Source organism: Crinia signifera, chromosome 5 (genome assembly GCF_055691185.1).
Source record: "Crinia signifera chromosome 5, ASM5569118v1, whole genome shotgun sequence".
NCBI classification, from domain to species: Eukaryota; Metazoa; Chordata; class Amphibia; order Anura; family Myobatrachidae; genus Crinia; species Crinia signifera.
The window spans coordinates 57,497,922-57,511,582 of record NC_139221.1 but is presented as its reverse complement, the minus strand read 5'-3'; the positions used below and the strand labels follow the sequence as shown (position 1 = coordinate 57,511,582).

Genomic DNA, 13,661 nt, shown 5'->3' with positions numbered 1-13,661 from the left:
TGGTGAAACACCCTTCTTATCAATTACCTAGCTCCCCACAGGTGATGGCAATCATACATTACCAGGGAAGTCCAGGGACAGAGCATTTTCTCCCTGAAGGCGAGGGTCAGGTAGGCAACCATGCTTGAGGTCCGAGTTTTGGAACCAATGACATCCATCTACTATTAGCAGCAGACTTCAAGCTGTAGACCGCTACACATAACATGACACGCCCTTCATTTCTCAGCTGGCTGAACCAAAATAAGCAGCGCCACTGCGCCAGAGAAGACACGCCCCTCTCTTATAGACAATGGTCGCTACGACAGAGTCAACACATGCATCTGACCCTTCTATTCTGCGACATTGGTCGCTAAGGCCGCAAAAAGCGACACGCCCTCCGAGCACTGATAAGACGACAGCAGACAAGGCACGCCCCTCCTTCACTGACAGAAGGACGCGTCTCCGGCGTATGTAGAATGACTGTGGTAGTTAACACGGTGACGCCTCTGACGGTTACAGTCACGCCTCTTTACCGACGTAATTCCCTTCCATGATTACGCCCCTTAAGGAAACCTGCTCAGTGCCCGCTGACCAGCAGTCTCGCTCAGCCAATTAGCGTTTCGCTGCTGGCGGGCCGGGCGTGCCCAGGTTGCCGTGGTAGCCGGAGTTAGCGGTGCGGCGACACACATAAGGGGAGCAATGATGGAGGAGCTGGAAGGTAAGGAGGGGCTGCTGTGGGTCCCGGTAACGTCCTGCTCCTCACACCTTCGTGTAGCAGTGGCTGGCAAGGTGGCCTGGCCGCGGCATGGGGCTGGCAGCGGCAGATGAAATGGCTGTAGATGGAGGATTTTCAGATAATCCCTGTCTCCTTCTGTTGTGTATGTGAGCAGTGTGACTGATGTAGTATAATCCCTCAGCATGCACCAGGCCTGCATCGCCTTTGTGTCCAGGGTCTGACATCATGTGGTGCTCAATGCAGACAGATGCCAAATATTCCTGTCTTGCCAGTGTCTCCGCGGTATACCCATGTGTGTCACTGACTATGCACTGTGCCCTGCACGCGCGGGTGCCCCTGCGCCGTGGGCCGCGGGTGCCCCTGCGCCGTGGGTGCCCCTGCGCCGTGGGTGCCCCTGCGCCCCGCGCGGGTGCCCCTGCGCCCCGCGCGGGAGCCCCTGCGCCCTGCCCCACGCTCGTCGTGCCCCTGCGCCCTGCCCCGCGGGTGTCGGCGCCCCGACGATGTGCCACGCGGACGTCTGCGCCTTGCCCCACGGCACGGGTGTCGTTGACTCTGCGCTGTGCCCTAGTGTTTCGGCGAGTCTGTCGTGCCATGCCCCCCCCCCCCCTTCCATATGTGTATGTTAGTCACATGCACTGTATTACCCACAAACACTTTCATTCTTGGACTAACTTGCATATCCACAATTTTTTTTTTAATCAATGCTGTGCCTTTATACGCCATCATGTATGCAGTCAGTGTCCCACAGCGTGCTTTTCTCCCATAGTTTTTTCCATCATATAGAGATTTTAGACGATTCCACTTGAATTAGAATGAAATAGAACTGCTTCTGATGGTCCTATTGAAAATGGTGCTTTTTTGAGAGTGTTCAAGTATTCTCTGTAAAGAATGGAATATGTGTGCGCTATATAAGAAACTGTTAATAAATAAAATAAATTGTGAGATGCACCACCAAATCACCTCAAAATGGACTGAAATGGAAATATGAGTTTCTTTGGTCAAAAAACATCCAGGGAAAGCTCCAATGCTTTAGGATTTCTGTTTTTGAAACCCTGATACATCTTCCTATATTACTTTATTGTCTCAAAATGGGTATGGATCCTAAAGCCGAAACAGGAAAAAGTTTACATGGACAAAAGGTTGACATGTAAATGGTCAACATGGGGAAAGGTCATCACAAGTCTCATGTTTTTGGGAAATCTATATTGACATAGACACTGTGTAAGTTTACTGATTCACCTCACATGGACCACTGTGCTCGCCATGCTTTGGACACGGTGTGTCGCTGCGTTTGACACTACTATATTCTTCCTCTATGTCCACTGGGATGGTAAAGAATGAACAAATCAGTTTAAGAAAAAAAAAATCACGAAAAACATGTGTTTACCAATAGTGGGTGACCTATTAAGCAAATATCTCTCAAATGACATACACCTTGTAATTGTTTTGCCGATGGCCCAAAGTGGTGTTGGCACCAGTTACTAATAGTGGCCAAAGGCATCGGATTTAGACACCTAAGCCCACATAAAGTACTGGGTGCTCTAACTTTGAGCATCCAAGAGCCACCATTGGGTGGATCTCTGCTGACCTCCCCAGGAGGGAGCAAGCAGAAATAGTGGGTGCCTGTGGCTCTTGCAACCATCTGCAAAGCAATTGAACATTGCCTGCCATCTACCCATTACTTCAGTGTGCTCAAAAAATCAATTGAATTCCTCCCAAAGATAGAAATCTGAAATCTGCTGCTATTGATAAATTACATTGATTATTCACCTGGCATCCACATAAGTGACATGGGTTACATTGGGAATCACATATTTCTCTTATGCAGAGTTATGTGACTTGACACTACTTTGTGTGCACTAGCAGACCCCGATCCTGACGTGCCTCAGTAATGATCACTCCTGTTTGCTTGGTCTTAGCTCTGTCACTTGTGACCTTTATAACCAAACAGCAGCATAAGGGACAGCTGGGAATTTGCTTTGTAGGTCACCTTTAGGGAATAATGTGCAGTCAGCTCATTTATACTGTACGTAGTGTCTTTGGCTATTGATGTGGAGGTTCTGTTACCGCTCAGGAAATTTACAAGGACTTTTTTTTAAATTGTTTTTTTACTGTAAGTTCTAACAGTTGTCACTAAATATAGAATAGAATCAACTTTATTGGCCATGTATGCTTGAGCACACTAGGAATTTTTTGTGGATTACAGTGTAGCATCAAGCAGGGATGAAAAGGGGGGGGGGGGACATTACATAAAGACATTACAAGCATTTCATTTATAGCTACGACTATGTAGGGTCACGTTGTTTGGCTGTTGATATTGGGATTACATTCGATTTGATTGGATTGTTCAGGTGATGGACGTCTAACGGAGAGAAGCTTCTTGCAGATCTGGGCGTTTTGACGGGGATGGACCTGAACCATCTTCCGGATGGTAAGATGTCGAACAGGTTGTGACCAGGATGCAGCTTGTCCTTTGCGATCTTCTCAGCGCGTTTCCTTACCCTGGATGAGAACAGATCCCTTATCGGGGGGGAGGACGGTCCCTATGATCCTTTACGCAGTCTTCACTACCCTCTGCAGTTTTTGTTTGTCGTTCTTGCTTGCGCCACCGTACCAGATTGTGATCGAGGAACATAAGACAAGACTCTACGATGGCGGTGTAGAATATGCACAGCAGCTCCTGTGGGATGTTGAATTTCCTGAGTTGCCTCAGGAAGAGGTTGTCCCTAGGAATTTGAAGGATTCAACCCGCGACACCACTGCGTTGGCTATTGTTAGCGGGACTAGTGCATTTGTTTTTTTCCTGTAGTCGACCACCAACTCAACTGTTTTGGTGGGGTTTAGATCGAGGTTGTTGCTGCTGCACCACTGTGTCAGGTTCTCCACTGCATGCCTATACGCGGTCTCGTCACATCCTTGATTAGGCCGATGATAGTGGTGTCATCTGCAAATTTGATGATTTTCACTGACTGCTCAGCTGAGGTTCAGTCATTCGTTTAGAGAGAGTAGAGCAAAGGGGAGAGGACGCATCCTTGGGGGGCTCCAGTACTGATTGTTCATGTGCTGGACGAGAAGGCGCCGGCTTTGGCCACCTGTTCTTGCCATGGTTCGGGCTCAGTGGTTTGCTGCGCTCGCAACACTTTATAAAATCAACTCCACACTGACGTGGATAGTGGGGGTATGAAAAGGTCGGGAGGATGCGAGATGCCCAGGTGTCGCTCGCAGAATCGGACGCTTGTCAGCTCTTCTGCCCAGCAGAAGACAAATCTGATGAGGGTGACAAACATCAAATGGCACCCTTTTAACCACTGGGCAGCCCTGACACGGACCTTTCTGCAGCAGCTATGGATATGGCAGCACCACATCTGCTCCCTAACACTCAGCCTCATAGGGTGTCCATTGGGGCAGGTCTGAGTATCAGGCAGGAATTTCTGCCTCTGCAATAATGCCACAGCATCCTCCTCAGTCTGTGGCAGATAAAATAAACTCAGCTTCTCGGCAGCCATAACTCCAATACTCCAATATACGTAACTCCAATACTCCAATATACGTAACTCCAATACTCCAATATATGTGTGTAACAGCGTCTCCAAAACTCTCCAACAGCTGACTGACTACTCTACCGCTCAATCTACCAGCTGACTGACTATGCTAACTGGGTACCGCTCAATCTACTAGCTGACTGACTACGCTACATCTGACAGGGACGCTGGCTACGCTAAGTGGCCGCGTAGTCAAGGGAACAGGGACGCTGGCTTTGATAGAGACGCTCACACGGGAACAGTACGCCGGCTTTCACAGAGACGCTCACGCGACTAGCTAACCCGATTCTGAAAGGTCTGCTACGCTATCTACTTAACTGGCGCCGTGAAACTACACATGTACCGCCGAAAATGTAAAATTAAAAAAAAGTTACTATCTTCTCTAGGGGTCCCTATTTCTAGGAGGTCTCCCCTCCATCCTCCTACTGGGGTGGGACTGCTGGGAGTCCCGATGGCTGATAGGGGTGCTTGGAGGCGCATGTTTTTCTGGGAGATGTAGTTCACCCAGTGACTGACTCCATGGGGGTGGGTGGAGAAACTCTTGCACGCATGCACGCACTCACTCAGACACCGATACACACTTGCAAACACGCACTCCTTTTTGCAGAAGACCTGGCTCCCAATGCTGGATGCCGAAGGCACCACTTTTGAAGGTGAGAAATTACTGACTTACTAAGCTAATTGGAAACTTCCAATTGCTTAATTAGTCCCACAGATTTTTACTATAGCTATTAATTTGAGGAAAAATCATACTTGTTTTGGAAGTGCTTAAAAAATCATGTGGCATTTTTCGGGCCTTTAATTGAATACCAAAACCCCATTCTACGCTGTTTTTCAGATTTCCCAGTTGGGAAATTGAATCTGCCCCTACAGTATGTCTGTATCTGTAGTAGGTCCTACCTTTTGTGCGCATTATCACGTGTTATCAGTTTACTTATGTCTCACATTGTTTGTGAGTAAAAAAAAAAAACAATTGGCTACCCTCCATCTTTATTCTTGTATCCCTGACCCCAGCCAACATGATTGGTCTATCTTGTCCCATCCCCCCTGTTTTGGGCCTACACACGTAGCGATTTTATGTCAAGATTGCTTAGAAATCATCGATCCATGTGTAGGGGCCATAGCGATAACGATGCCTGGCCCCGATTGTCACTATCGGCCGGCAATGTAGATCATGCATGCATGATGAATCTTGTCAGATCGCCAGTGTTGTCACCGGAGAACACTGGCCCTGACAGATCGCTCAGCACACAACGCTGACTCAGCGCTGTGTGCCGAGCGATCAAGCATCGCTCAGATCGGTCTGCAACATCTCCACATGTGTAGACCCCTTTACGCTAGTGCTTCGATATATTGATGCAAAGTTATTGCACCCTTTGGCCTGTCTCGGGATATGTGTGCTTCCATTTTATAACCTTTCCTATTCGAAAACCATGAAAACAAGTGACCTGCAATTCCTTAACCAGTGAAAAGTGCAGGTGAAAATAGGGAAATCATCCTGTACCCATAACAATGGCAAAGTAACATAGGATAACTGTTGCACGCCGTCCGGGTGTCCCTGCACCCGGACGGACGGCGAGCACAGTGTCATCTGACGCTGCAGACGCAGCGTCATCTGACGCGGCGGGGGACGCTGCCGAGCAGCGTCCCAAGCCTCGCTCGGAGGCTAAGCGTCGGGGTGTTGCTAGGCAACGTCCCCGAGCTTCCGCCCGGCAGCCAGCAACGCGCGCGCCTGACGTCAGTCAGGCGGCGCGAGATTTGAATAAATAGCCGGCGTCTGCTGGGCACAGACGCCGGTTATAGCTTTTGCACCCGTTGCTATCAGCTTCTTATCTCCGGTCCCCTGGGTCCTTGGTCCCAGTTTGTCCTGGCTGCAGAACTCCATTGCAGCCTGCCCTGTCTCCCAGCCTGTCAGCTGTGTTTTCCTGTGGATCCCTTGTTTCCAGTACTTTACCGGACTCCTCTGCTGTATTCCTCCCTCAGCCTGTGAGCCTGCAGCGGACCCACTGTCTCCATCTTCCGTGGGTCACGTAAGTGCTCCAGTGGAGCTCTGGTCTTTTTCTTCTTTGGTTCTCTGGCCCTCCGTGGCTAGCCCCTCCGTGGGACTGTCCTTGGTTATCTTCTTTTGTATTCTTGTCCCTGTCTTTTGTATGTGTTCCCTGGCCCCCGTGTGTCATCAGTGTTCTGTTTAGGCAGGAGTGTCACCGTTCTTCCAGATCCGGGCTTTGGGAGTCACGGTCCCTTTGGAGTATTGTTGGGGACTCCCTTCTTTCCGCTGGTGCCTGCGACTAGGTCGCACTCCCCGTCTTGGCCTGGTGCCGGCAGTTAGGGGCCAGTTCCCAGTTAGATCCAGTAGTCAGCTTATCCTCTTGAGTGTTCCCCGTGGCGATCGCTTACCCCTTGTCACCACATAAGACCTGGCTGCATCGGGGTCGGAGCGGGCTTAACTCGCTCCTTCGAACGCGGCGGCCACAGGTGAAGCCTAGCTCCGCAGGGGTTTGCCATCTGCCTCGGGGACTCAACAGAGAGAGTGTAGGACCCGCTGTGGCCGTCCTAACCGGCGGTCCCGGCTGTGGGCTCACGCCTTATCATCTCTCCGTCTGGAACCCGTACTGTCCCTGGTGCCCAGGCCAGGGCAGCGTAACATTATAACCGGCCAGAATAAAGACAGGTCTCCCCTGTCAAATACTTGGAGGGGTAGTTATTTGTGTCGTTTGATATTATGAGTACCCCGTCTCAGACGTTTTCTGATCAGCTTCAAGGGCTTACTCAGATGGTCCGGGAATTGTCCTTGAAGGTAGCGTCCCAAGAGCAGAGGTCGTGACCTCCAGACTCAGGGGGTTCAGATCCCAAAATGAACTTGCCTGATCGGTTCTCTGGAGACCGCAAAACCTTTTTTAATTTTCGTGAGAGTTGCAAGTTGTATTTTCGGCTCAAAACACGCTCCTTCTCATCCGAGGCCCAGCGTATTGGACTAGTTATCTCGTTGCTCCAGGGTGACCCCCAGACCTGGGCCTTTGGATTGCCTTCGGACAGCCCAGCCCTGGCTTCCGTAGACAGCTTCTTTAGTTCCCTAGGGTTGTTGTATGATGATCCTGACCGCGAAGCCTCAGCAGAGACCCATCTTAGAGCCCTTAGGCAAGGGAAAGACCCAGCCGAGGTTTATTGTACCGAGTTCCGCCGATGGGCAAATGATTGCGGGTGGAACGACCCTGCATTACGCAGTCAGTTTCGTTGTGATCTTTCCGATGAGATCAAGGATTGCCTCATCCAATACCCGGCACCTAAAACATTGAACAAGTTAATGGAATTAGCCATTAAAATTGACCGTCGCCTCCGTGAGCGTTGGTCGGAGCGGGGCTCGCTCACTCGGGTGGTTCCCTATGTTCCGATGACCCCTGAGGAAAGTGAGGAGCCCATGCAACTTGGGGCAGCTCGCATTTCCCCGGAAGAAAGGGCTCGTCGATTAAGTTCAGGTCTGTGTTTATACTGTGGCTGTAAAGGTCACATCTTGAGAAATTGCCCCAATAGGCCAGTAAAAGGCCGGGCCAAGTGAACGAAGAGAGGGTTCACTTTGGCCTCCAGCTCTTTTCCTCTCTAGATTCATTACTTATCCCGGGGCATATTTATTTTCAAGGGGGTAATTTTTCGGGGTCAGTATTTATTGACAGCGGTGCGGCTGGTAATTTCTTGGACTCTTCCCTCGCCCAGAGCTTGGGGATTCCGCAACTCCAACTACCTATCCCCATTACCTTACGGGGCTTAGATGGTGGGGTTCTGTCCAATGGGGCCGTTACTTTTCAGACTCCACCCATACAGTTGACCATTGGTCTATTTCACCAGGAGGAGATCACTTTCTTGTTAACCTCATGTCCTTCGGTACCCATCGTGTTGGGTTTCCCCTGGTTGAGAAAACACAATCCCATCATTGATTGGCGCCTTGGGGAGATTACCCAGTGGAACCCCAATTGTCAGCAGAAGTGCCTTCATATTTCGCTCCCTGTGAAATCCACCTCTTTAGCGGGGATTCCCATTCCCTACCGGGATTACGCAGACGTGTTTTCTAAGGGTAAGGCCGACAGTTTACCTCCACATCGGCCATACGACTGTGCCATACAATTGGTCCCCAACGCGCCATTGCCCAAGAGTAGACTTTATGCATTGTCTCTCCCGGAGACAAAGGCCATGGATGACTACATCCAAGAAAGTTTGTCCAAGGGGTTTATTCGGCCCTCTAAATCTCTGCTCAGCGCCGGCTTCTTCTTTGTGGAAAAGAAGGATGGTTCTTTGAGGCCGTGCATAGATTTCCGTGCCCTTAATAAAATTACGGTGAAAAACACCTATCCCCTTCCTTTAATTACGGTTCTGTTTGACCAACTACGTTCCGCTACCATTTTTTCTAAAATTGACCTTAGGGGGGCTTATAACCTCATAAGAATCCTGGAAGGGGACGAGTGGAAAACGGCATTCAGTACTCAGACGGGGCACTATGAGTACCTGGTAATGCCGTTCGGGTTATCCAATGCCCCAGCCATTTTTCAGGATTTTATTAACGATGTCCTTCGGGAATTCTTGGGCAAATTCGTAGTTGTCTATTTAGATGATATTTTAATTTTTTCCCAAGACTTGGACTCGCATAGGACACAAGTTTGTCAGGTTCTGCAAAAATTACGCGTGAATCAGTTATTCGCTAAATTAGAGAAATGCGAATTTGAGGTGACCCAGGTGTCTTTCTTGGGATATATAATTTCTTCACAAGGGTTCCAAATGGACCCCAAGAAATTACAAGCCATTTTAGATTGGGTGCGACCCACCAATTTAAAAGCAGTCCAGCGATTTCTTGGGTTCGCCAATTATTATAGGCGATTCATTCATGCCTTTTCTTCAATTGTGGCACCCTTGGTGGCGTTGACCAAGAAAGATGCGGATCCATCAGCATGGTCTCCTCAGGTAGAACAGGCTTTCAAGACCTCGAAGCAAGCCTTCATCTCGGCTCCAGTTCTTAGACATCCCAACCCTGAGCTGCCATTTGTGGTAGAAGTCGACGCCTTCGAAGTTGGGGCCGGGGCGGTTCTCTCTCAGAGAGACCCGGAGTCTTCACAATTCCACCCCTGTGCCTACATGTCCAGAAAATTTTCTCAAGCTGAGTCCAATTATGATGTGGGCAACAGGGAGTTACTTGCCATCAAGTGGGCCTTTGATGAATGGCGTCAGTGGCTGGAAGGAGCTGTTCATCAGATTCTGGTCTTAACCGATCATAAGAATCTACAATACATTGAATCAGCCAAAAGACTGAACGCTCGCCAAGCCCGGTGGGCACTCTTCTTTATGAGATTTAATTTCATTATTTCTTATGTCCCTGGACCAAAAAACATTAATGCAGACGCCCTTTCCAGATGTTTTGTTCCTCAACAAGAGGGTGGGATCAAGTCTGGGTCCATCATTCCTTCATCCTGTATCCATGCCGGAGTTAGCCAGACCTTGGAGGGTCTTCTCCGGCAAGCTCAAGGGCAAGCTCCAGCCCAAACTCCGGAGAATAAACTGTTTGTTCCTCCTTCTTTGAGACGCAGAGTGTTGGCAGAATGCCATGATACTAAGATTTCGGGTCACCCAGGAGTATATAAAACCCTTGCTTTATTATCCAGAGTGGTCTGGTGGCCAGGGATGGCCAGGGACAGCAAGGACTTTGTCTTGTCTTGTCCGGAGTGTGCCCGACATAAAGTTCCTCGTTCTCGACCATTGGGAGAGTTGTTGCCTTTGTCCGTCCCAGGCAGGCCTTGGTTCCATCTGGCCATGGATTTTATTGTGGGTCTTCCAGTCTCATCACACTGTCAAGTCATTTGGGTCGTCATCGATAGATTTTCTAAGATGGCGCATTTCGTGGCTTTAAGGCAGTTACCCTCGGCTAAAGAGCTGGCCACGCTATTCCTTCAACACATTTTTCGTCTGCACGGATTTCCCAGTGATATTGTGTCCGACCGGGGTCCACAGTTTGTGGCTCAGTTTTGGAGAATGTTCTGTGCTGCCTTAAAGGTGAAGATCAGCCTTACTTCCGCATTCCATCCACAGGCCAATGGACAAACAGAACGCCTTAATCAGTCTCTTAAACAATATCTGAGGATTTTTGTTTCCAAACTTCAAAATGACTGGGTTAGTTTCTTGCCGTTAGCCGAATTTGTGTATAATAACGCACATCATTCGGCCTCTAAGACGTCGCCCTTTTTTGCAGTCTACGGATTCCATCCACGGGCTAATTCTCTGGGACCGAATGCCTCTGGCTCTTCTTCGTCAGCTGCCTCTCGCCTCAAAGTCGTATGGAGGAAAGTCCACTTGTCCCTTAAAGAAGCTGCTTTCAGAGAGAAGGTATTCTCTGACAAATCCAGACGGCCTTGCTCTTTCAAAGTTGGTGACTGGGTGTGGCTATCCACCCGTAATATAAAGCTTCACCAACCATCAGCAAGGTTAGGGCCTCGGTTCATTGGGCCTTTTCGGATTGTCAGGAGGGTTAATCCGGTAGCATTCCGTCTTGCTTTACCTAAGTCCCTCAGGATTTCGAGTACCTTTCATGCTTCGCTTCTTAAGCCGGTGGTGTTTTCACAGAGATTTCCTCGCAGACTGAGGAATGGCTCCGCCCCAGTGATGGTGCAGGGGCAACAGGAGTTCCGCGTGGAAAAGATCCTCGATTCTAGACTTGTGAGAGGTTCCTTGCAGTTTCTGGTACACTGGAGGGGATTTGGTCCCGAAGAGAGGTCCTGGGTTTCCGATGTAGATTTGCATTCACCCAATCTTAGGAGGGCCTTTTTTCGTCAATTCCCGGATAAACCTGGTGGGAAAGGGTTGTTAACCCTTCCTCAAGGGGGGGGTACTGTTGCACGCCGTCCGGGTGTCCCTGCACCCGGACGGACAGCGAGCAACGTCCGGCAGCCAGCAACGCGCACGCCTGACGTCAGTCAGGTGGCGCGAGATTTGAATAAATAGCCGGCGTCTGCTGGGCACAGACGCCGGTTATAGCTTTTGCACCCGTTGCTATCAGCTTCTTATCTCCGGTCCCCTGGGTCCTTGGTCCCAGTTTGTCCTGGCTGCAGAACTCCATTGCAGCCTGCCCTGTCTCCCAGCCTGTCAGCTGTGTTTTCCTGTGGATCCCTTGTTTCCAGTACTTTACCGGACTCCTCTGCTGTATTCCTCCCTCAGCCTGTGAGCCTGCAGCGGACCCACTGTCTCCATCTTCCGTGGGTCACGTAAGTGCTCCAGTGGAGCTCTGGTCTTTTTCTTCTTTGGTTCTCTGGCCCTCCGTGGCTAGCCCCTCCGTGGGACTGTCCTTGGTTATCTTCTTTTGTATTCTTGTCCCCGTCTTTTGTATGTGTTCCCTGGCCCCCGTGTGTCATCAGTGTTCTGTTTAGGCAGGAGTGTCACCGTTCTTCCAGATCCCGGCTTTGGGAGTCACGGTCCCTTTGGAGTATTGTTGGGGACTCCCTTCTTTCCGCTGGTGTCTGCGACTAGGTCGCACTCCCCGTCTTGGCCTGGTGCCGGCAGTTAGGGGCCAGTTCCCAGTTAGATCCAGTAGTCAGCTTATCCTCTTGAGTGTTCCCCGTGGCGATCGCTTACCCCTTGTCACCACATAAGACCTGGCTGCATCGGGGTCGGAGCGGGCTTAACTCGCTCCTTCGAACGCGGCGGCCACAGGTGAAGCCTAGCTCCGCAGGGGTTTGCCATCTGCCTCGGGGACTCAACAGAGAGAGTGTAGGACCCGCTGTGGCCGTCCTAACTGGCGGTCCCGGCTGTGGGCTCACGCCTTATCATCTCTCCGTCTGGAACCCGTACTGTCCCTGGTGCCCAGGCCAGGGCAGCGTAACAATAACAGCATGTAACTATATTAGAGGGAATAAGAAAAAATATTTTGTGGGCTTAAAATGTGTTAAATGGCTGTACGCTTAGTGGAACGCGTCTGGTTACACACCTAAAGATATTCGACCGATCCTAGAGCGACAGTAACGGAAGTTAACCGCAAGTGTTAGGTCACAAGGAGCGCAGTGAACGGTAACATGGCCGACATGATTTTTTTTTCACGTTTTGTTGGTGCAGGTCGACTTTACTACTAAATGGACATAGAATTAGGTTATAATAGTGTGCCGTAGAGACGCTGTGCACTTATAGAATGTCCATGTCGATATAGCCACGAAATAAATGTAAAACAAATTCATGTCAACCCCGCTCCCGTCTTTGTTTAGGTGTGTAACTAGATGGGTTTGACTTAAGGCCCATACACACTGGGCGACTTTGAGCTGAAAGCTGCTCAAAACAGCAGGTTTGAGCGGCTTTCAGCTCAAAGCCACCCAGTGTGTATGGCCCGACCATGAGCGGTGAGCGCTGCTGCACGCTCCCGCATCATCGCCGGGAAAGCCGTTCATCTGCTGGTAATACCAGCAGATGAGCGGGTTTGAGGACGGCTTTGCATAGCTCTGCGCTATGCAACGCTGTCCTCCCCCCTCCGTCGGTGCAGGGCAGGGGTAAAGCCGCTCAGTGTGTATGCACTGAGCGACTTTCCCCGCGCATCATCGCTGTCCGTACACGCCGGGCATAGTCGCTTAGTGTGTATGGACCTTAAGGGTGGTCGACCATAACATGGTTGATCTAGACAGCATCGATCTGCTATACTATAACCATCAGAGAGTACTGCATTTCTATTGTCTGAAGTGAGTTCACTCATTGTACAGGACGTGTAGTTCCACAGACTAATATACAAACTTTGTAAACAGATCTGAAAACTGTAACATAGGGGCAGATGTATGAACTAGCATTAAGTGCAGAAATACACTTAACGCTAGTTAACTAGGGGGGATTACGTCTAGACCAATGTATTACTAGTGCACCTAACCTGCGCTAGTGACGCTCGGCGGGGCTGTCCCCTGCAATTCCCCCTAAGTGATTAGCGGCCTGGGAGGCCGCTTTCGCCAACCCAGGGCTAGCGTTGTCCTATCCCCCACTGCGGGGACAACACTAGCCCTGCTTTTTCTCCGTGCTGCGCTGGATTGCGACAGCGGTGATAGCGAGATCTTGCGCATGCCCATTAGAGCCGGCCAGGGGAGAGAGGGAGAGAACGCATGCGCAGGGATGCCGGGGGAGCTGATAAGGAGAGCCGTTAACACCAGGCATAATGGCTCTACTTATCAGCTTGGGTGGGTAAATACATTTGCCAATAACGTGCCTGCTTCTCCTCGTTATGCAGGAGAAGCGGGAACCATTATTTTAAAAACGAAAACGGCATTTTAATACATCTGCCCCATTGCGTTGTGCTTGGTACCTTACCATTCTCTTAAAAACGTATGACTTTATCTTTAAAAGGGCTACAATACTATATATAATTTTCACTGTTTACAAGATTTGATAGATTATATGTTATGCTT

At 49.9% G+C, this 13,661-nt stretch overlaps 1 protein-coding gene across 2 annotated transcripts in view; it reads left to right on the top strand.

Annotated features, from left to right (window-relative positions):
* The first annotated feature begins 462 nt into the window (after nt 1-462).
* ZC2HC1A (zinc finger C2HC-type containing 1A) overlaps nt 463-13,661 on the top strand; it is a 59,075-nt gene continuing 45,876 nt past the window's right edge. The window contains exon 1 of one of the 2 annotated variants that reach the window (XM_083187282.1): nt 463-697. In XM_083187282.1, coding sequence (XP_083043408.1) covers nt 679-697 — 19 coding nt within the window. In that variant the 5' untranslated portion in view covers nt 463-678. The remainder of the gene's footprint in view (nt 698-13,661) is intronic. The other variant, XM_083187279.1, reaches the window with a different exon arrangement.